This window comes from Perca flavescens, chromosome 19 (genome assembly GCF_004354835.1).
Source record: "Perca flavescens isolate YP-PL-M2 chromosome 19, PFLA_1.0, whole genome shotgun sequence".
NCBI lineage: Eukaryota > Metazoa > Chordata > Actinopteri > Perciformes > Percidae > Perca > Perca flavescens.
Window position 1 is genome coordinate 212501 of NC_041349.1, and position 25000 is coordinate 237500.

Below are 25000 nucleotides of genomic sequence, written 5' to 3' on the forward strand. Positions count from 1 at the left end.
TAATAATGTTTCCAAAAGCCAGTGAGTCCTCGTGTTAAATAGTCCTGATGTGATTTTGTCCTATAACGGAGAGCAGCCCTACACCCAGGAGCCAATCAGAGGCGGAGTCTACTCCCAGGAGCCAATCAGAGGCAGGGCGGGGCTTGTTCTGCAGAGCGGGCCGCCCTCTCCCACCCACCCGGGGCCAAACGTCCGTATCCTGGCAGCGGCGGGGTTAGACTCCGCCCCTCCCCCGCCATCGCCACGCCCACGAAACGTCCCTCCGCCTCTACGATTGGACAGGGACTCTGCAGGACGGGTAAGACGCGTTCCTATTGGACGAACTAACACCCTCACTTAAAGCTGCAGTAGGTGAGATGGTGAAGATCCAGGACTTTGCCAACAAATTTGAGGGGAGAACGCTATATATGCGTGTGCGTGTCTGAGCAGTGATTGACAGGCAGACAGACCCCCCCTTTGGCCCTGATTGGTGCATCTGGAATTTTGCCAATCGCACTACAGGCTGTAGGTGGTGCCAGAGGAGCTGGATTTTTTTAATATTACATAATTAATGTAGTACTACTGGATCATAGGGTCAATTCCAGCAGATATGACAAAAAGTTACTTTTATAAGACTTGCCTACTGCATCTTTAAGTCCTGAATCATTCCTGATTAGTTTAAATATGGAGCAGAGAGATTTCAGATCCACTTTATCTTGGGTATGAGATTGTCAGAGAACTGAAATGCGGAAATGTTGACATGCTAACAAGTCAGCAAGTGTGAATGCATGAGTGTGTGAGTGATGCTGCTCCATCGTTGTGTAGATGTGTGTGAATGTTTATCTGGTGACCAGGTGGCACCTTGTACAGCAGCCTCGGCCTCAGTGTGTGAATGGTGAATGGTTCCTGTACTATGTTAAAGAGCTTTATACATACAGTCCATTTACATTTACATGAGTGTGTGAGTGTGTGCGTGAGTGTGTGCATGTGAGTGCATGCGTGAGAGCTAGCGTGCATGTGTGAGTGCATGTGTGCGTGAGTGCATGAGTGCGTGAGTGCATGAGTGCGTGAGTGCATGTGTGCATGTGTGAGTGCGTGAGTGCATGTGTGAGTGCGTGAGTGCATGTGTGCGTGAGTGCGTGAGTGCGTGAGTGCATGTGTGCGTGAGTGCATGTGTGCGTGAGTGCATGAGTGCATGTGTGCGGGAGTGCATGAGTGCATGTGCGTGAGTGCATGTGTGCGTGAGTGCATGTGTGCGTGAGTGCGTGAGTGCATGTGTGCGTGAGTGCATGTGTGCATGTGTGAGTGCATGTGTGAGTGCATGTGTGAGTGCATGTGTGCGTGAGTGCATGTGTGCGTGAGTGCATGAGTGCATGCCTCAGTGCGTGTATGAGTGCATGTGTGCATGTGTGTATGAGTGCATGTGTGTGTGAGTGCATGAGTGCATGTGTGTGTGAGTGTGTATGAGTGCATGTGTGTGTGAGTGCATGAGTGCATGTGTGTGTGAGTGCATGAGTGCATGTGTGTGTGAGTGCATGTGTGCGTGAGTGCATGAGTGCATGTGTGTGTGAGTGCATGAGTGCATGTGTGTGTGAGTGCATGTGTGTGAGTGCATGAGTGCATGTGTGTGTGAGTGCATGAGTGCATGTGTGTGTGAGTGCATGTGTGCGTGTGTGTATGAGTGCATGTGTGCGTGAGTGCGTGAGTGCATGTGTGTATGAGTGCATGTGTGTGTGAGTGCATGAGTGCATGTGTGTATGAGTGCATGTGTGTGTGTGTGTGTGTGTGCATGTGTGCATGTGTGTATGAGTGCATGTGTGTGTGAGTGCATGAGTGCATGTGTGTGTGAGTGCATGAGTGCATGTGTGTGTGAGTGCATGACTACATGTGTGAGTAGCAGGTCGGCACTAAAAACATTCCCAGCTGTGGTTTGGACTTCAGCAGCCGTTCACACGCATTTCCAACGTTGGAACTGGTTTTTCCCACGTGTCCGAGAGTACATGAATGTGACGGTGGTTACCTGTTGGACTGGTTCATTATCTGTCTGTTGCAGGTTAGAACAAGTTAGTCATCACCTCAGTAATGAGTTATTCTGTCCTAACTCATCCTACCTCCCTGCTGACACACTTTCAACCCTGGATTTGTAGTCAAGTTCCTCGGGGCTCGAGCCTCGTCTAACTGTAGTCAAGTTCCTCGGGGCTCGGACCTCGGCTAACTGTAGTCAAGTTCCTCGGGGCTCGGACCTCGTCTAACTGTAGTTAAGTTCCTCGGGGCTCGGACCTCGGCTAACTGTAGTTAAGTTCCTCTGGGCTCGGACCTCGGCTAATTGTAGTCAAGTTCCTCTGGGCTCGAGCCTCGGCTAACTGTAGTCAAGTTCCTCGGGGCTCGAGCCTCGTCTAATTGTAGTTAAGTTCCTCTGGGCTCGAGCCTCGGCTAATTGTAGTTAAGTTCCTCTGGGCTCGAGCCTCGTCTAATTGTAGTTAAGTTCCTCTGGGCTCGAGCCTCGTTTAACTGTAGTTAAGTTCCTCTGGGCTCGAGCCTCGTCTAACTGTAGTTAGGTTCCTCTGGGCTCGAGCCTCGTCTAACTGTAGTTAGGTTCCTCTGGGCTTGGACCTCGGCTAACTGTAGTCAAGTTCCTCGGGGCTCGAGCCTCGTCTAACTGTAGTTAGGTTCCTCTGGGCTTGGACCTCGGCTAACTGTAGTTAAGTTCCTCTGGGCTCGGACCTCGTCTAACTGTAGTTAAGTTCCTCTGGGCTCGAGCCTCGTCTAACTGTAGTTAGGTTCCTCTGGGCTCGAGCCTCGTCTAACTGTAGTTAGGTTCCTCTGGGCTTGGACCTCGGCTAACTGTAGTTAAGTTCCTCTGGGCTCGAGCCTCGTCTAACTGTAGTTAGGTTCCTCTGGGCTCGAGCCTCGTCTAACTGTAGTTAAGTTCCTCTGGGCTCGAGCCTCGTCTAACTGTAGTCAAGTTCCTCGGGGCTCGAGCCTCGTCTAACTGTAGTTAAGTTCCTCTGGGCTCGAGCCTCGTCTAACTGTAGTTAGGTTCCTCTGGGCTTGGACCTCGTCTAATTGTAGTTAAGTTCCTCTGGGCTTGTCTAACTGTAGTTAAGTTCCTCTGGGCTCGAGCCTCGTCTAACTGTAGTTAAGTTCATCTGGGCTCGGACCTCGTCTAACTGTAGTTAAGTTCCTCTGGGCTCGAGCCTCGTCTAACTGTAGTTAAGTTCCTCTGGGCTCGAGCCTCGTCTAACTGTAGTTAAGTTCCTCTGGGCTCGTTTAACTGTAGTTAAGTTCCTCTGGGCTCGGACCTCGTCTAACTGTAGTTAAGTTCCTCTGGGCTCGAGCCTCGTTTAACTGTAGTTAAGTTCCTCTGGGCTCGAGCCTCGTCTAACTGTAGTTAAGTTCCTCTGGGCTCGGACCTCGTCTAACTGTAGTTAAGTTCCTCTGGGCTCGTTTAACTGTAGTTAAGTTCCTCGGGGCTCGAGCCCTCGTCTAACTGTAGTTAAGTTCCTCGGGGCTCGTCTAACTGTAGTTAAGTTCCTCGGGGCTCGAGCCCTCGTCTAACTGTAGTTAAGTTCCTCGGGGCTCGAGCCCTCGTCTAACTGTAGATAAGTTCCTCGAGCCTCGTCTAACTGTAGTTAAGTTCCTAGGGGCTCGGACCTCCTCTAACTGTAGTTAAGTTCCTCGGGGCTCGAGCCTTGTCTAACTGTAGTTAAGACTGGGAGAGCTAACTATTCCCCCATATGAACAGAGCAGCAACCATGACATAGAAGCAAATGCCACGTTATACACGACAAGTAGAGGTGTGAATCCTCACCAATCTCCAGATTCGATTACGATTAACACATCAGCGATTTGATATCTTGATGCATCACGATGCGTCAAATAAATCTTTTCTATTGAAGCCATATACACTGTAAGAAAGGATTCTGTGGTCATGAGTAGATATGGTGTATCTTTTCTTACAGTGTAGGATAGTTAATGCATAGCTGTTTAAGCTTCAAAAACCAAACATTCTGCAGTGCTCTAATACTAAATAAATTGGATACAAATGGACTGTTTTTATATAGCTCTTTTCTAGTAGTCTTAACGACTACTCAAAGCTCTTTAACATGGTACAGGAACCATTCAGCATTCACACACATTCATACACTGTGGCCCAGGCTGCCGTACAAGGAGCCACCTGCTCATCAGATAATCATTCACACACATTTACACTCTGATGGAGCAGCATCGGGGGTACCTTGGGGTTCAGTGTCTTGCCCAAGGACACTTCGACATGGGACTGCAGGGCCAGGGATCGAACCACCAACCTTCTGATTGGCATGTGACCGCTCTACCACTGAGCCACAGCCGCCCCTAAAACTGCAGCGGCTGTGTGGCTACGTGGCACTACCTGATTGAGCAAAACATACCAGAATCTGCAAACAGAAAGGTTGTTAGGCCTACATTAAATTGTAAACAGAAATAATCGATTATGGCTCGGTCGATTATTGATGCCGCATCAACATGTCCACGATTCGATGCATCGAGTATTTCATTACATTCAAAACCTCTAACGACAAGGTGGAGCAGGGGAGGAGGTGGGCAGCATGATGGGAGCAGCAATCAGTTACAGCACTAAAACAGCGAGTAACTAGAAGCAAACTAATGCTGCGAGCAATTAGGAGCAACTAAAACAGCAATCAGTTAGAGCAAACTGAAGCAGCTTAAGTAAGGCGCCCTCATTGAGCATAGCCAATTAGCAGTGAGGGGAGTTGACCAGCTGATGCGCTGATGCAGATCAGCTGATGAGACCGTGTTGTTGGCCAATAGTATTTAGCGGCGTCTTGACTAGATTTAAGTTCCTCGGGGCTCGAGCCTCGGCTGACTGTGGTTGTAAAGGTAAATACAGTTGGCTGAAGGAATGAAAAGAAGAGGTACATCTGGAGCACCCTGATAGTACTCTTATTGTTAAGATAGTATGTCGTAGGTCATGTTAGTTAACATTAAGTTAAACACTGTTCATATATTAACCCACACTGCCAGCACACTAACAGCTTCACTAACTTCCTGAATGGATTTGATTGGACCATTTATTGATTGGATCAGAGATATTTTAGGTTTATCTTGGATATGAAAGATATCAGACAACTAAAATGATGAAATGCAAAAAACAAAAACAAGTCAGCGAGTCGGTCTCTAAATCTGTCCAGAGTTTCTGAGTTGTTTGGACTTCAGCAGACACTTTGTTTTACACACGGAAGAAGTTAACAGCTGTAATAGTCCTCATACCCACTGACCTGTCTGTCTCTCTGCCAGTCTGTCCTCAGGCTGTCTCACTCTCAGCCCAGCTCCCCCCCCGCCGGGCCGTACCATCCCACTCTGACCCCCAATCACACTCCAGCTGCCTTCAGTCTGGACCAGACCTTCTTCAACCTGCCGGGGGACGACAGGTAGGCTCACATCATACCTGTCCATGTGTAATATTATATTATATTATTTATATTATATTATATTAGTGGCTCACGTCATACCTGTCCATGTGTAATATCATTATATTATTTATATTATATTATATGATATTATTAGGGCCCGAGCACGAAAGTGCAATGCCGCAACGGTGCCTTGCACTGAAAGTGCGAAGGAACCTATTGTTTTTCGTCAGATTATTATTTTTCCGAGTCCTTCGTTGCATTTTTGAGGGGGTTAGCATGCACGAAAACTCACAAAACTCAGCACACATGTCACAACTGGTGAAAATTGAAAAGTTCTGAAGTAATTGGGCTCGGGCGTTGCCAGAGGGCTCCATAGCGCCCCCTAACATGCGCCTTAATTCCGACAAAAGTAATAACTTAATATACCAACTTTTAAGGGAACATAAGACTCGTCTTGAACTCCATGGTTCTATTTTTAGAAAAAATTACCAAATTCTAAAATCATTGCAGAAATATTTCCCATTTACCTTCATTAGCTCCGCCCAACCGGAAGGCGGCCATTTTTAATTATGCATTTTTCAGGTGTTTTACATTCTTTCGAACTCGTCCTAAGTCGTGACTTCAATCTTCTTGAATCTTTGCAGGTAGTATCTGTTGACCCTCATAACGAAAAGTCATCCAGAGAATTTTGATAGTTGAAAAAATGCGCAAGTTATAGCAACGTACTGTCTAAACAGGAAGTTGCATTATCTTGACAACAATTATTTGCATTGCCCCGAAACTTGACAAAGATGTTCCTCCTGGCTGGTTTAGCAACTCTGCCAAAGTTGGCTGCAATCGGCCATTAGGTGGCGCTTTTTTAATTTTTTTTATTTAATCATCAAAATATTGACATATGGGAAGCCTACTTTGTCTAACTACTTCTGGGACGTGAGTCCGATCGGCACGAAAACTTGGATATACACTCGGTGGACCCTCGTGACTAAAAGTTATCAAAATAATTTTGATAGCTAAAACAATGCGCAAGTTATGGAGGAACAACTTCCTGTAGGTGGCTGTTGAAACAGGAACGGTTGTATCTTGGCAGAAGTTATTCCGATTTACATGAAACTTAGAATTTGTGGTCTACATGTGATGTTGCATTTGCCAGTACCCCCGATGCAAGAAACGAGGGCCCATCATCGCTGCTTGCAGCTTTAATTTATATTATATTAGTGGCTCACGTCATACCTGTCCATGTGTAATATTATTATATTATTTATATTATAGTATATGATATTATTTATATTATATTAGTGGCTCACGTCATACCTGTCCATGTGTAATATCATTATATTAAATTATATTATATTATATGATATTATTTATATTATATTAGTGGCTCACGTCATACCTGTCCATGTGTAATATTATTATATTATTTATATTATATTATATGATATTATTTATATTATATTAGTGGCTCACGTCATACCTGTCCATGTGTAATATTATTATATTATTTATATTATATTATATGATATTATTTATATTATATTAGTGGCTCACGTCATACCTGTCCATGTGTAATATCATTATATTAAATTATATTAGTGGCTCACGTCATATCTGTCCATGTGTAATATCATTATATTACTTATATTATATTATATTAGTGGCTCATGTCATACCTGTCCATGTGTAATATCATTATATTATTTATATTATATTATATTATTTATATTATATTAGTGGCTCACGTCATGTCTGTCCACGTGTAATATCATTATATTACTTATATGAGATAAGTGTTTCAGAAGAAATGGGTTTCCTAAAAACAAAGTTCCTCACAAGATTCTGGGATTGGTGTGAAGTTCCTAAAAACATCCATGGTTCCTAAAAGCCTGCTTGGTTCCTTCTAAACGGCGTTGTGTTTGACGAGACACAGCTGGCCTCTGATTGGACGAATCGTGGTGAATCCGGAACAAAGAGACAGTAAACTAAACAAGCAGTCAGTGAGTCCGTCTGGTCTGTCTCAGGAGACCCTTTAACATGAGGACAGCATCGAACCACCGGCCCACACAGCACTTTATTCAACATACTGTAGTGTTAGAATAGAAGACACTTTATTGTCCCTGAGGGGACATTTGTCTTGGACATAGAGCTACAACATAAACAATATGTAATATAAAAACATTCTCAAATCAACATGAAATAAAATACAAATACAACACAATAAAATCAACATGAATTAGATCAGCAAAGCGTCCTGAGACACAAAAGAAGGACACACATGACAGCGCAGACAACACGACATCCTAAGAATTAACTGTAATAATTAAAGTGCTGGTGTATTTACTGCCCCCTGCTCTGCTGGGCTAAGATGTACTACTGGAGATCAGCAGCTTGACGGCAGTTGGAATAAACGATAACTTTAGTCTGTTAGTTTTTTTTAGACATCTTGGGACACGGACTCTCCTCCCTGATGGCAGGAGTTCATATTCAGGACAGAGAGGGTGTAGAGACTCTGCAGGGATTCTTTCAGCTTGTTTTCTGACTGCTTGCTCATACAGGCTCTGTATGGACTTGTTCTCTTTCCTCCCTGTTATCCTCAGAGCTGTCTTGTGTGTGCAGAATCTCCCTGTACAACATGAGCATGATCTGGCTGCTGACTCCGTACCGTCTCAGTCGCCTTAAGAAGTCTAATCTCTGCTGCAGTCTAATGGACAGGTGGTCAGTGTGTGTTCTCCTGCAGAGAAGATTGTCTATGTGGACACCTAAGTATTTATAAAACGTTACCTGGATGATTTTGTTATTATTTTATGACAACTGGCTCATGGTCAATCACTTGCCTTGGGTCAAGGACCATCTCCTGTGTTTTTGTGACAATTAAGATAAGATAGTTGGTGTCACACCACTTGATAAAGGTGTCTATCTCATCGTGGTACTCAGAAGGGTTTATATCCTTCTGGAGAAGGCTCAAAATTGCTGTATTGTCTGCAAATTTTATAATATAGTTATTTGTGTGTATTTTCCTGCAGTCATTGGTATACAATGTGGAAAAAGAATGGGTGATATCACAGAACCTAGTGGGACCTCCATGTTGCTATGTTTGACCTCTGACAGTGTGCTATTGACTTTAACCTGTTAGTTAAAGAGTGAAACCATTTGATGGTGGGGGGTTAACATGCATATCATTCAGTTTCTTTAAAAGCAGATAGAGTTGGACAGTATTAAAAACTGAACTGAAATCAATAAATAATATTCTAGAATAGGCTTTAGTGTCCTCAAGGTGTTTAGAAGTAAGATCTGAGATGCAGAGGAAGGCATCTTCAGTACTGCGTTCATGTTTATAGGCAGATAGCCACGTGTCCAACACTGGCTCAACCTCTGCCTTGAGCTGGGACACTACACATTTCTCAAGGCATTTCATTACAATAGGAGTCAAAGCTATGGGCCAAAAGTCATTATTCACTGAGGCGGAGGGCTTTTTAGGGACTGGTGTTATGATGGATTTCTTCCATAAAGCTGGGATGGTCCAGACCCCGTTGGAGTATGGGACACCATGCTGGTGTTATTCCTCTGCACAGTTGTTGAGCAGAGAAGCTGGTAGTCCATCTGGGCCTGCACAGCTTTTTAAAGAGGAGCTGAACGCTGGATGGATCCACGTCCAGCCAGCGGGTGTAATCGTTATCAGACACACTGTCGAGCTCCTGGGAGAGATGTTCTGACTCCAACCTCAGGAAAAAGTCATTCAGCTCATTTGCTCGATGTAGTTCATCCACTGCGATAATTGTTATTTTCGGAGGGTTCATGTCAGTGACTGATTTCATAGTAGCCCAGAGTTTTTAGTATTACATGTTTGTATCCTGTTTTCCATGGTTTACTTATGTTGTTCTCTTGTATTTCTGAGAAGCAGTTTGAGCTCTTTTTGAACACCTGACAATGCTGCCTTGTCTTTGTTTCTGAAGGCTTGCTTTCTCTGATTTATGCAGTTTTTAATCTCTTTTGTAATGTAGGTTTTATTTTTAGGGTAAACAATGACATGTTTCTTATCTACCACATTGTCAAAGCAGAATTCTGTATAATCAGTTATTGTTTCAGTAGCATCGTCAAAGTCTAGTGCATGAAATAGAGACCAGTCTGTACACATAAAACACCCCTTTAGTGTCTCAATGGAGTTATCTGTCCACACATTAACAGTCTTATGTTCTGGTTTTTGAATTTAAAACAGATTCATAAGAGGGGATTAGGTGTATAGTATTGTGGTCTGAGTTAGAAAGAGGGGGATTTGGCTTTGCAGAATATGCATTCTTAATATTTCCGTAGCATTTACTGTATCTAGGATCTTATTATTTCGGGTATGGCGTCTTACGTATTTTTCAAAACCTGGTAAGACAGCCTAAGATTGGAGCTCTGGCTGTGCGCTGCATCTGTTCATGTACACTCTGCTATGCATGTACCGGCTTTACTTGCATTGGTGCTGGGGGGGGGGGGACATAGACAGCAACTATGATAACACTGCCAAACTGCCTTGGGAGGTAGTGTGGTCTCAGGGATGAATAGAGCAGTTCTGTCTCCGGGCTGCATGTGGTGTCTCTTACTGTTTACTGTCTATACTCACAGAGAGGCACCAGCCTCCTCCGCTCCTCTAGTCGATGATCGGTCGGCTCGCACAAGCAGCCGTCCAGCCTGAGCAGAGGATCAGGGACTCGTTAGTAACCGTCCAGCCTGAGCAGAGGATCAGGGACTCGTTGGTAACCGTCCAGCCTGAGCAGAGGATCAGGGACTCGTTAGTAACCGTCCAGCCTGAGCAGAGGATCAGGGACTCGTTAGTAACCGTCCAGCCTGAGCAGAGGATCAGGGACTCGTTGGTAACCGTCCAGCCTGAGCAGAGGATCAGGGACTCGTTAGTAACCGTCCAGCCTGAGCAGAGGATCAGGGACTCGTTGATGACCGTCCAGCCTGAGCAGAGGATCAGGGACTCGTTAGTAACCGTCCAGCCTGAGCAGAGGATCAGGGACTCGTTAGTAACCGTCCAGCCTGAGCAGAGGATCAGGGACTCGTTAGTAACCGTCCAGCCTGAGCAGAGGATCAGGGACTCGTTGATGACCGTCCAGCCTGAGCAGAGGATCAGGGACTCGTTGGTAACCGTCCAGCCTGAGCAGAGGATCAGGGACTCGTTAGTAACCGTCCAGCCTGAGCAGAGGATCAGGGACTCATTGATGACCGTCCAGCCTGAGCAGAGGATCAGGGACTCGTTGGTAACCGTCCAGCCTGAGCAGAGGATCAGGGACTCGTTAGTAACCGTCCAGCCTGAGCAGAGGATCAGGGACTCGTTAGTAACCGTCCAGCCTGAGCAGAGGATCAGGGACTCGTTAGTAACCGTCCAGCCTGAGCAGAGGATCAGGGACTCATTGATGACCGTCCAGCCTGAGCAGAGGATCAGGGACTCGTTGGTAACCGTCCAGCCTGAGCAGAGGATCAGGGACTCGTTAGTAACCGTCCAGCCTGAGCAGAGGATCAGGGACTCGTTGGTAACCGTCCAGCCTGAGCAGAGGATCAGGGACTCGTTAGTAACCGTCCAGCCTGAGCAGAGGATCAGGGACTCGTTAGTAACCGTCCAGCCTGAGCAGAGGATCAGGGACTCGTTGATGACCGTCCAGCCTGAGCAGAGGATCAGGGACTCGTTGGTAACCGTCCAGCCTGAGCAGAGGATCAGGGACTCGTTAGTAACCGTCCAGCCTGAGCAGAGGATCAGGGACTCGTTGATGACCGTCCAGCCTGAGCAGAGGATCAGGGACTCGTTGGTAACCGTCCAGCCTGAGCAGAGGATCAGGGACTCGTTAGTAACCGTCCAGCCTGAGCAGAGGATCAGGGACTCGTTAGTAACCGTCCAGCCTGAGCAGAGGATCAGGGACTCGTTAGTAACCGTCCAGCCTGAGCAGAGGATCAGGGACTCGTTGGTAACCGTCCAGCCTGAGCAGAGGATCAGGGACTCGTTAGTAACCGTCCAGCCTGAGCAGAGGATCAGGGACTCGTTGGTAACCGTCCAGCCTGAGCAGAGGATCAGGGACTCGTTGGTAACCGTCCCAGCCTGAGCAGAGGATCAGGGACTCGTTGGTAACCGTCCAGCCTGAGCAGAGGATCAGGGACTCGTTAGTAACCGTCCCAGCCTGAGCAGAGGATCAGGGACTCGTTGGTAACCGTCCAGCCTGAGCAGAGGATCAGGGACTCGTTGGTAACCGTCCAGCCTGAGCAGAGGATCAGGGACTCGTTAGTAACCGTCCAGCCTGAGCAGAGGATCAGGGACTCGTTAGTAACCGTCCAGCCTGAGCAGAGGATCAGGGACTCGTTGGTAACCGTCCAGCCTGAGCAGAGGATCAGGGACTCGTTGGTAACCGTCCAGCCTGAGCAGAGGATCAGGGACTCGTTAGTAACCGTCCAGACTGAGCAGAGGATCAGGGACTCGTTAGTAACCGTCCAGCCTGAGCAGAGGATCAGGGACTCGTTAGTAACCGTCCAGCCTGAGCAGAGGATCAGGGACTCGTTAGGTAACCGTCCAGCCTGAGCAGAGGATCAGGGACTCGTTGGTAACCGTCCAGCCTGAGCAGAGGATCAGGGACTCGTTGATGATGCCAGGTCTCGGTAAACACAGTAAGGTTTGATTCCCAGAATTCAAAGCAGTTCCTGTGGTTGATTCGGAGTTTATCCATCTTGGGCATCAGCGGCTGCGCGTTGCTCAGGGTTACTGATGGTAGTTTTACTGTTTACCGGTGGTCAGCTGACGCCTCCCCGCCTCCCTCTCTTTCCCCGCGGCCGTGTGGCTCTGATGACAGCCGGCAGATGATCGGGGGGTGGAGACGGGAATGATCAGAGAGACAACGATGTATCTGGAGTACACAGGTCCTGGTCCACGTTCCCACTGGGGAACTAAGAGATCACTAATGACCATCAGAGCAGCAGCAGGCCAGCTGAGTGTGGGCTTGGTACCTTTGTTGGAGGCTACTGTTGCCCCCGCTGTAGCTGGCAGGTGATGATGTCATCAGCCTGCTGGATATCAACAGGCAACACCGCCACATGCACACGTTCAGGTCGCTGACAAACAAACGAAGAGAAGCACACTCGTAAGAAAACAGAAATGACCCTTTAATAGAAGAAAATCACTAGAAAACAATCAGTAGCACGAGCCCTGATCGCTACAGAGACCCCGCTAGTAGATACAACAGATAACTTTATTGATACATTCAGATCCTAACAGGTAACTTTATTGATACACTCAGATCCTAACAGGTAACTTTATTGATACACTCAGATCCTAACTTTATTAATACAGTCAGCTCCTGACAGGTAACTTTATTGATACACTCAGATCCTAACAGATAACTTTATTAATACAGTCAGATCCTAACAGATAACTTTATTAATACAGTCAGCTCCTAACAGATAACTTTATTGATACAGTCAGATCCTAACAGGACTCTGTCATTCAGACCAGAGTTAGAGCAGCATTAATGCTTCTTAAACAGCTGACCTACATAATCCAGTCAGCTGATCTCAGAGCAGGAAATGGACCTGTGGTGTGTGGTGTGTCTCTGTGTATGTGTGTGCGTGTGTGTGTGTCTGTCTGTGTCTATGTGTGTGTGTGTCTGTGCGTGTATGTGTGTGTCTGTGTGTGTGTGTGTGTGTGTGTGTGTGTGTGTGACTGTGTGTTTGTGTGTGTGTGTGTATGTATGTATGTGTGTGTTTGTGTTTCTGTGTGTGTGTGTGTGTGTGTGTGTGTGTGGGGGGGGGGGGGGGTGTGTGAGAGATTAAGAGAATAGAGGACCTATTCATTCAGAGTCAGCAGGAAGTCTGACTGTTGTTACTGAAAACTGAAACTGTTTTCATAAAAACATTCTGCTGAGAATACTTCAGATCTGAGAGAACAGGTTGAGATTAAACATATAGTTACATCTTCTCCCTCTGCTTGTTAATAATCTCTCTGACTGTGTACATATGATTCATTTTACAATACAAAGACGTCTCCTTATCTGTAAAGTGTGAGTGTCACACTGGACTGTGATTGGCTGCAGACAGGCTGTCCTCTGATTGGCTGCAGAAAGGCTGCCCTCATGAACTGTTCCTATGAAAAGTAAACACTGTCATTCTGTTTTCTACGTGCCTTATCTTTTGGTCAGCCTCTCAGTGATGTTTGCTGTCAGACAGCACCCTCTGGGGGCCACAATAATGCATTTGATCCCTAACCCAACCCTACCAATCTCCACCAAGTTTTAGTGCCTAAACTAAACCGTCACAGTCTCGTACTGCTCGCCATTTCACAGCGGTGAAACTATAACCGATGAGCCCTCATACTGCTCAATGGACCTTTTTCACAGCAGACATTTTGACTTGTCATAGTAGGAAAAGCACAACCAAAATTGATAACCTTAACAATGGCTCAGTTCCATCAAGTGTCCCAGTAAGCACACACACACACACACACACACACACACACACACACACACACACACACACACGCACACACACACACACACACACATATACATGGTTTTGGTCTATGCTTTAAATTAGGCTATATGAATGTCCCTCCCTACTCCGCCTCTGATTGGCTAGGACTCTTTAAATAATACTACTACACAGACAACATAATACTACTATAGAAACATACATTGGTTCTTTCTGTGTGTAGTAGTATTATGTTTACATTGTTTGGAGACTACTGAGTTTAAATTCTCAGAAGAAGAAGGAGTGAACGGATGAATGCAGCTTTGTGTTGCGCCCCCCTCTGAGTGGGCCGGAGGAGAATTCCTCTGCAGAGTTTCTATTGGCCGTGACAGAGTGGGCGGGGGCTGGAATGAGACAGCAGCCAGTCAGAGAGCAGAGAGAGCGTGTGGTAGAGAGACCTGATGTCTCTCACTCACAGAGTTTAAAGAGTTTTAAAGTCAACATCTGGACGTCCTGAGACAGCTGCTGCTGATTGGACGAGGCTCTCGGGGAGCCTAAAGAACCTGTGAGCTCACAGAGGAACCAGCCAATCACAGGACATCGTGGGACGAAAGAAGGAGGAACATTAACGAGAGCCATTGAAGAGTCTGGAACTTAATAGTTTTTAATAAGAGACATTACACCTTAACGAGAGACAGGAGTCTCTAACAAGAGACATTAGACCTTAACGAGGGACAGTAGTCTTTAATGAGACACAGGAGTGTCTAACGACAGACAGGAGTCTCTAACAAGTGATAGGAGTCTTTAATGAGGGACAGGAGTCTCTAACGAGGGACAAGTGTGTGGAACTTAATGGAGACTGGAGTCTTTAACAAGAGACATTCGTCCTTAGTGAGGGACAGGAGTCTCTAACGAGAAACATTAGTCCTTAATGAGAGACTGGAGACTTTAACAAGAGACATTAGACCTTAACGAGAGACATTAGTCCTTAACGAGAGACATTAGTCCTTAACGAGAGACAGGAGTCTCTAATGAGAGACAGGAGTCTCTAACAAGAGACATTAGACCTTAACGAGGGACAGGAGTCTTTAACAAGAGAAATTACACCTTAACGAGGGACAGAAGTGTCTAATGAGAGACAGGAGTCTCTAACAAGAGACATTAGACCTTAACGAGGGACAGGAGTCTTTAATGAGACACAGGAGTGTCTAACGACAGACAGGAGTCTCTAACAAGTGATAGGAGTCTTTAATGAGGGACAGGAGTCTCTAATGAGGGACAAGAGTGTGGAACTTAATGGAGACTGGAGTCTTTAACAAGAGACATTAGTCCTTAATGAGGGACAGGAGTCTCTAACGAGAGACATTAGTCCTTAATGAGACACTGGAGACTTTAACAAGAGACATTAGACCTTAACGAGAGACATTAGTCCTTAACGAGAGACATTAGTCCTTAACGAGAGACAGGAGTCTCTAACAAGAGACATTAGACCTTAACAAGGGACAGGAGTCTTTAACGAGGGACAGGAGTTTTTAACGAGGGACAGGAGTCTCTAATGAGAGACAGGAGTCTTTAACGAGGGACAGGAGTCTAATGAGAGACAGGAGTCCTTAACGAGAGACAGGAGTCCTTAACGAGAGACTGGCGTCTTTAACGAGGGACAGGAGTCTCTAACGAGAGACAGGAGTCGTTAACGAGAGACAGGAGTCTCTAACGAGTGACAGGAGTCTCTAACGAGAGAAAGGAGTCTCTAACGAGCGACAGGAGTCTCTAACGAGAGAAAGGAGTCTCTAACGAGGGACAGGAGTTTCTAATGAGGGACAGGAGTCTTTAATGACCAACAGGAGTCTTTAATGAGCAACAGGAGTCTCTAACAAGAGACAGGAGTCTCTAACGAGGGACAGGAGTTTCTAATGAGGGACAGGAGTCTCTAACTTAAAAAAACATTCTGAATACAGTCAAAAATAGTCAAAGTTAAAGACTGTACCGTAACTATCAGAGACTTGTTGGTGGGTATGGTAAAAGTTTCCATAGTAACAGAGAGTTGGACCAATCAGAGACGTTGCTGTCAAGCTTAGGATTGTGGGTGGTGACATGGAGAATAAAACCTGTTTATCTTAAAAGCAGGCTGGTTTCAGACAGACCGGTTGGTCAGCTCGGGCTCAGTCTACCTCTCAGGGTTCAGACTTCATGGATAATAATCTAGACCTCACCGTTGGTCTCTGTTGGAGGATCTGTGATTGGTCGGCAGGTTCCAGCTGTTGTATCTGAGCTGCGATTGGCCGGCAGTTTCCTGCAGCCTGTATCTGAGCTGCGATTGTTCAGCAGGTTCCAGCTGTTGTATCTGAGCTGTGATTGGCTGGCAGGTTCCTGCAGTCTGTATCTGAGCTGCGATTGGTCGGCAGGTTCCAGCTGTTGTATTTGTGCTGCGATTGGCTGGCAGGTTCCTGCAGTCTGTATCTGAGCTGCGATTGGCCGGCAGAAAATGTTTTCTGGGCACCAGCCGGTGTCTCCGATCTCTGACCCCGCCCCGTGTCCCCGCCCCCAGCGGCGCCCCCCATCCACCCCACCCCTCCCCCTGAGGACTTTGAAGCTTGTTGCTAAGCAACCAGAGACACCTGCGGGGACCCCTGTGGTGCTGCGGGATCGTAGAAATGTCAGAGGTCACCTGCCGGGTGTTAGGGAGTCCTGGCCGAAGACAAGTCAGTGGTCACGACCGGCCACGCCCCCTAGAACCACTGACCAATCACGGCCAGCCACGCCCCCTAGCACCGCTGACCAAGCAGTGCTGGCCCCGCTCCCCGCAACCCTGCTGCCCGGGGGGCGTGGCTCCGAAGGCACCATGACGTCACTGCTGCTCTTCTGCCACAGGTAACCATGGCAACAAGGTGAAAGGGGCGGGCTCTGCTGCTCTGAACGTCACAGAGTCATCGGCGTATTGATTTAGTTTCTCCGAAGGAAAAGGAACTTACAATGTCTGAAAGCAGGGGAAGTGTCTGTCTTTGACCTGTCTGTCTGTCTGAGATCTGTCTGTCAGTCTCTCTGTATCTCACCTGTCGTCTGTCTGTCTATCTGAGATCTCTCTCTGTCTGTCTGTCTGTCTGTATCTCACCTGTCTGTCTCTCTGTGTCTTTCAGTAGTTCCAGTAACAGCCTGATTGCCATCGACAACAAAATTGAACAGGCCATGGTGAGTTTGATTTCTACTGAAATCATTTGATTTTACTGAAGTTTCCTGAGGTTATTTGAACGTTTACTAAAGGTTTTTGAAAGTTTGACTGATGTTTGAGATGTTTGATCGGCGTATATATACCTAACCCGTATCACACGCTGATTCGTATGCCACTATTGGCGTGTTATCAAGGCGCATACTCCCTTTTTAGCGTGTTTATGAACGCTGGTTGGCCTCCATGGACTTACATTACCTTGCGATTGCGTATGAATTTACGCAATTTAGAGAGTAGAATAAAAGGGTGATCCCCTAACCCTACTCCACGTAGGGAGGTTGGTCGGGGGGTGGACGGGTTCCTAAACCTAACCAGTTATTCTTTACCTAAACCCAACCAGTTATTCTTTACCTAAACTCAACCAGTTCTTCTCCTAAACCCAACCAGTTCTTCTTTACCTAAACCCAACCAGTTCTTCTTTACCTAAACCCAACCAGTTGTTCTTTTCCTAAACCCAACCAGTTCTTTTCCTAAACCTAACCTGTTCTTCTTTACCTAAACCCAACCAGTTCTTCTTTACCTAAACCCAACCAGTTGTTCTTTTCCTAAACCCAACCAGTTCTTTTCCTAAACCTAACCAGTTCTTCTTTACCTAAACCCAACCTGTTCTTCTTTACCTAAACCCAACAAGTTCTTCTTTACCTAAACCCAACCAGTTCTTCTTTACCTAAACCCAACCAGTTCTTCTTTTCTTAAACCCAACCAGTTCTTCTTTTCCTAAACCCAACCAGTTCTTCTTTTCCTAAACCCAACCAGTTCTTTTCCTAAACCCAACCAGTTCTTTTCCTAAACCCAACCAGTTCTTCTTTACCTAAACCCAACCAGTTCTTCTCCTAAACCCAACCAGTTCTTCTTTTCCTAAACCCAACCAGTTCTTCTTTACCTAAACCCAACCAGTTCTTCTTTTCCTAAACCCAACCAGTTCTTCTTTACCTAAACCCAACCAGTTCTTCTTTTCCTAAACCCAACCAGTTCTTCTTTACCTAAACCCAACCAGTTCTTCTTTACCTAAACCCAACCAGTTCTTCTTTACCTAAACCCAACCAGTTCTTCTTTTCCTAAACCCAACCAGTTCTTCTTCTCCTAAACCCAACCAGTTCTTCTTTACCTAAACCCAACCAGTTCTTATTCTCCTAAACCCAACCAGTTCTTCTCTTACTAAACCCAACCAGTTCTTCTCTTACTAAACCCAACCAGTTCTTCTCTTACTAAACCCAACCCGTCCGCTGTATACGGTGCTCAAAATGCGTACAGATACGCCACTTGGATTTAAGAAAGTGGGCGTGTATGTTTACGCGAAGTCATGATGTCATGTTGGTTTGACTGATGTCTGACTGACTGCTGATTGTCTGACTGCTGATTGTCTGACTGATGTCTGACTGACTGATGTCTGACTGACTGATGTCTGACTGATGTCTGACTGACTGATGTCTGACTGATGTCTGACTGATGTCTGTCTGACTGATGTCTGACTGATGTCTGACTGACTGATGTCTGACTGACTGATGTCTGACTGATGTCTGACTGATTGTCTGACTGACTGATGTCTGACTGATGTCTGACTGATGTCTGACTGACTGATGTCTGACTGACTGCTGATTGTCTGACTGATGTCTGACTGATGTCTGACTGACTGATGTCTGACTGATGTCTGACTGACTGCTGATTGTCTGACTGATGTCTGACTGATGTCTGACTGACTGATGTCTGACTGACTGCTGATTGTCTGACTGATGTCTGACTGACTGATGTCTGACTGAAGTCTGACTGATTGTCTGACTGATGTCTAACTGACTGATGTCTGACTGACTGATGTCTGACTGACTGATGTCTGACTGAGTGATGTCTGACTGACTGCTGATTGTCTGACTGATGTCTGAGTGATGTCTGACTGACTGATGTCTGACTGATGTCTGACTGATGTCTGAGTGATGTCTGACTGACTGATGTCTGACTGATGTCTGACTGATGTCTGACTGATATCTGACTGACTGATGTCTGACTGATGTCTGACTGATGTCTGTCTGACTGATGTCTGACTGATGTCTGACTGATTGATGTCTGTCTGACTGATGTCTGTCTGACTGATGTCTGACTGATGTCTGACTGACTGCTGATTGTCTGACTGATGTCTGAGTGATGTCTGACTGACTGATGTCTGACTGACTGATGTCTGACTGACTGCTGATTGTCTGACTGATGTCTGACTGACTGATGTCTGACTGACTGATGTCTGTCTGACTGATGTCTGTCTGACTGATGTCTGACTGATATCTGACTGACTGATGTCTGTCTGACTGATGTCTGTCTGACTGATGTCTGACTGATATCTGATGTCTGACTGATGTCTGACTGACTGATGTCTGACTGATGTCTGTCTGACTGACTGATGTCTGACTGATGTCTGACTGACTGATGTCTGACTGATATCTGACTGACTGATGTCTGACTGACTGATGTCTGTCTGACTGATGTCTGTCTGACTGATGTCTGACTGATATCTGACTGACTGATGTCTGACTGACTGATATCTGACTGACTGATGTCTGACTGATGTCTGACTGACTGATGTCTGACTGACTGATGTCTGACTGATGTCTGTCTGACTGATGTCTGACTGATGTCTGACTGACTGATGTCTGACTGATGTCTGACTGATGTCTGTCTGACTGATGTCTGTCTGACTGATGTCTGACTGATTGATGTCTGTCTGATTGATGTCTGTCTGACTGATGTCTGTCTGACTGATGTCTGACTGACTGATGTCTGACTGACTGCTGATTGTCTGACTGATGTCTGACTGACTGATGTCTGACTGACTGATGTCTGTCTGACTGATGTCTGACTGATATCTGACTGACTGATGTCTGTCTGACTGATGTCTGACTGATGTCTGACTGACTGATGTCTGACTGACTGATGTCTGACTGTCTGTCTGACTGATGTCTGACTGACTGATGTCTGACTGACTGATGTCTGACTGATGTCTGTCTGACTGATGTCTGTCTGACTGATATCTGACTGACTGATGTCTGTCTGATGTCTGACTGATGTCTGACTGACTGATGTCTGACTGATGTCTGACTGATGTCTGTCTGACTGATGTCTGTCTGACTGATGTCTGACTGATTGATGTCTGACTGACTGCTGATTGTCTGACTGATGTCTGACTGACTGATGTCTGACTGACTGATGTCTGACTGACTGCTGATTGTCTGACTGATGTCTGACTGACTGATGTCTGACTGACTGATGTCTGACTGTCTGTCTGACTGATGTCTGACTGACTGATGTCTGACTGACTGATGTCTGACTGATGTCTGTCTGACTGATGTCTGTCTGACTGATATCTGACTGACTGATGTCTGTCTGATGTCTGACTGATGTCTGACTGACTGATGTCTGACTGATGTCTGACTGATGTCTGTCTGACTGATGTCTGTCTGACTGATGTCTGACTGATTGATGTCTGACTGACTGCTGATTGTCTGACTGATGTCTGACTGACTGATGTCTGACTGACTGATGTCTGACTGACTGCTGATTGTCTGACTGATGTCTGACTGACTGATGTCTGACTGACTGATGTCTGTCTGACTGATGTCTGTCTGACTGATGTCTGACTGATATCTGACTGACTGATGTCTGTCTGACTGATGTCTGACTGATGTCTGACTGACTGATGTCTGACTGACTGATGTCTGACTGATGTCTGACTGACTGATGTCTGACTGACTGATGTCTGACTGTCTGTCTGACTGATGTCTGACTGACTGATGTCTGACTGACTGATGTCTGACTGATGTCTGACTGATGTCTGACTGATGTCTGACTGACTGATGTCTGTCTGACTGATGTCTGACTGACTGATGACTGACTGATGTCTGACTGACTGATGTCTGACTGATGTCTGTTTGACTGATGTCTGTCTGACTGATGTCTGACTGACTGATGACTGATTGATGTCTGACTGATGTCTGACTGACTGATGTCTGACTGACTGATGACTGATTGATGACTGATTGATGTCTGACTGATGTCTGTTTGACTGATGATTGACTGATGTCTGTCTGACTGATGTCTGACTGACTGATGACTGATTGATGTCTGACTGATGTCTGACTGACTGATGTCTGACTGATGTCTGACTGATGTCTGACTGACTGATGTCTGTCTGATGTCTGTCTGATGTCTGACTGATGTCTGACTGACTGATGTCTGACTGATGTCTGACTGACTGATGTCTGACTGACTGATGTCTGTCTGACTGATGTCTGACTGACTGATGACTGACTGATGTCTGACTGACTGATGTCTGACTGATGTCTGTTTGACTGATGTCTGTCTGACTGATGTCTGACTGACTGATGACTGATTGATGTCTGACTGATGTCTGACTGATGTCTGACTGACTGATGACTGATTGATGACTGATTGATGTCTGACTGATGTCTGTTTGACTGATGTCTGATTGACTGATGACTGACTGATGTCTGTCTGACTGATGTCTGACTGACTGATGACTGATTGATGTCTGACTGATGTCTGACTGACTGATGTCTGTCTGATGTCTGTCTGATGTCTGACTGATGTCTGACTGACTGATGTCTGACTGATGTCTGACTGACTGTTTTCAGGACCTGGTGAAGAGTCACCTGATGCTGGCTGTCCGAGAGGAGGTGGAGCTTCTCAGGGAACAAATCAGAGATCTGCAGGAGAAGAACCAGCAGCTGCAGAGAGAAAACCACATCCTGAGAACTCTAACACACAACACACACACCACACACAATCTACACAACACATGACACACACAATCTACACAACACATGACACACAAGCTAGACAAGCTGCACAACACATGACACACACAACACACACAATCTACACAAGCTGCACAACACATGACACACACAATCTACACAACACATGACACACAAGCTACACAACACATGACACACAAGCTACACAAGCTGCACAACACATGACACACACAATCTACACAACACACACCACACACAATCTACACAACACACATAAAACATAACACAGAATCTACACAGGAGAAGAACCAGCAGCTGCAGAGAGAAAACCACATCCTGAGAACTCTTACACACAACACACACAATCTACACAACACATGACACACACAACACTCACAATCTACACAACACATGACACACACAACACACACAATGTACACAAGCTGCACAACACATGACACACACAAGCTACACAACACATTACACACAATCTACACAAGCTGCACAACACAGGACACACAAGCTACACAATCTACACAATACATAACACACACAATCTACACAACACACAACACACACAATCTACACAAGCAACACAACACAACACACACAATCTACACAAGCAACACAACACAACACACACAATCTACACAAGCTACATAACACACACAAGCTACGCATCACATAACACACACGAGCTACACAACACATGACACACACAAGCTACACAACACACAATCTACACAAGCTACACAACACAACACTCACACCCCCCTCACTTGAGAGTGAACGAGTTTAACAGCTGATGGTCAGACTAACGAGGACTCTGGAAACCATGGCAACAGACTGTTTGTGTCAGCGGAGAAGTTTTACATAAAGAAGAAGAAGAAGAAGATGATGATGATGATGATGATGATGATGATGGAGAGTAGTTTCTAATAAATTAATAATGTCTAACTACAGAACATGCAAGCTAAGTTTATTTCACACACACACAGACAACGACACACACACTCAGACACACACACACACACACACACACACACACACACACACATACACACACTCAGACACACACACACACACAGATACACACACACACACACACACTCAGTGCTTCACAGTCACAATAAATCAAATCAAAGATGAAATGAACAAGAACATGTTAAAACACATGAATACCTGAACGCCTGACTAGATGGTCTGTAAGAGGTCACAGAGTCACAGAGTCGGTTTAAACCAGTTTACACTGGTTTATACCAGTGGATTCCACTGGTTTGGTTTATTATTATATTTAATTAGTTCTGTCTTAAATCCTAAATAGTCTCAGGAAGGAACTGGTTTTGGTGGAACATTTGCACTGCGCAGAAGAAAACATCCAATATTAAATGAAGTTAACTGTTGACACAACACAGTAACGTGAGATATTTAAATGAGCTGATGGTTACACCTCATTGGCTCTTACCAGGGGATCTCTGGATCCCACCAATCAGTCCCAAAACCTCCCAGTTAGAGAGGAAATGATCTAACATATTCTTTATAAAACCTCCCAGTTAGAGAGGAGATGATCTAACATATTCTTTATAAAACCTCCCAGTTAGAGAGGAAATGATCTAACATATTCTTTATAAAACCTCCCAGTTAGAGAGGAGATGATCGAACATATTCTTTATAAAACCTCCCAGTTAGAGAGGAAATGATCTAACATATTCTTTATAAAACCTCCCAGTTAGAGAGGAAATGATCTAACATATTCTTTATAAAACCTCCCAGTTAGAGAGGAAATGATCTAACATATTCTTTATAAAACCTCCCAGTTAGAGAGGAAATGATCTAACATATTCTTTATAAAACCTCCCAGTTAGAGAGGAAATGATCTAACATATTCTTTATAAAACCTCCCAGTTAGAGAGGAAATGATCTAACATATTCTTTATAAAACCTCCCAGTTAGAGAGGAAATGATCTAAACATATTCTTTATAAAACCTCCCAGTTAGAGAGGAAATGATCTAACATATTCTTTATAAAACCTCCCAGTTAGAGAGGAAATGATCTAAACATATTCTTTATAAAACCTCCCAGTTAGAGAAGAAATGATCTAACATATTCTTTATAAAACCTCCCAGTTAGAGAGGAAATTATCTAACATATTCTTTATAAATCTTTTTAATCATTCTCTGAAAGAACCAGCAGGCCTTCCTTGTTAAACCATCTACAGCTTCTTCATAACTTGATATTTTCAGAGTGTAGCTCGGTGGCTACGAGGTTGATGTAGTCTCCTGAAGAGACCAGAAACACACAGAGAGAGGAAGTTTATCCTGGAAATGTTCCTCTGTTGATCCAGACTACAGAGCTCAGTGTGTCAGTGCGTTTACGAGCAGTTTAAAAAACGATTATATTCAGGTGAAGGCCTGACCGTTAAAGTCTGAGTTCTCATAACACCTTCAGACGTAGAGAACTCCTTCAGTAACAGGGGGATTCCTGCATGTATACATCTTAAAGGTGCACTATGAGTTCCTGCATGTATACATCTTAAAGGTGCACTATGAGTTCCTGCATGTATACATCTTAAAGGTGTACTATGAGTTCCTGCATGATTTCAGCGTGATTTCATTTTAGGATCTCCTTGATCCACTAGCTGCCTGGTCCCTGAACACACCGTGAAAAAGCCCTGTCTCGGGAGACAACACAATGGTCGTAAACATCAAACAAACACTAGAGGCACAGGCTGTGCACCAAAATACAACAAACCACGTTCCAGCCAATCACCGTCAAGATGGTTGGGGGAGGGGGTGGGGCTTAGTGACAGTCAGTTAGTCATGACAGTTACGGAAACATGGGGGGAGGGGCGAGCTTGCTCTGTTTTGTTTGGTATTTATAACAGAAGTGACGTCATGCAGGAACTCCTAGTGCACCTTTAACCGGAGTAATATCGGGTTAAGCGTCTGCGCATGCTTCAACTGCCCCTTATTTCTGATCTTTGAACAGGAAATAATACAAATCGTTGCTATGATACAACAAAACAGCGTTGGCTGAATCAGCCGGGGGCCATCGGCAGCAAAGAGCCTGTGGTCAGACCATAGCCTGGCTACTGTGTGATTTCTGAGACAGAGTGAGAGCTCCTGTCTCCTCCTCTCTGTGCAGCAGCTCTGGGAGGCTGCTGGCCCTTTAAGAGAGGAAGAGGATGAGCCAACAC

At 45.5% G+C, this 25000-nt stretch overlaps 2 protein-coding genes across 7 annotated transcripts in view; both read left to right on the forward strand.

Annotated features, from left to right (window-relative positions):
• Positions 1–22265, forward strand: part of tsc22d4 (TSC22 domain family member 4) — a 23326-nt gene extending 1061 nt beyond the window's left edge. Inside the window, exons 2-7 of one of the 5 annotated variants that reach the window (XM_028564280.1) lie at positions 77–298; positions 5275–5408; positions 16955–17006; positions 21681–21758; positions 22104–22183; positions 22218–22265. In XM_028564280.1, the coding sequence (XP_028420081.1) occupies positions 77–298; positions 5275–5408; positions 16955–17006; positions 21681–21758; positions 22104–22183; position 22218 (567 nt within the window). In that variant the 3' untranslated portion in view covers positions 22219–22265. The other 4 variants (XM_028564279.1, XM_028564278.1, XM_028564276.1 and 1 more) reach the window with 4 other exon arrangements.
• Positions 1–25000, forward strand: part of mogat3a (monoacylglycerol O-acyltransferase 3a) — a 183844-nt gene that overhangs the window by 42647 nt on the left and 116197 nt on the right. The window lies entirely within an intron of this gene.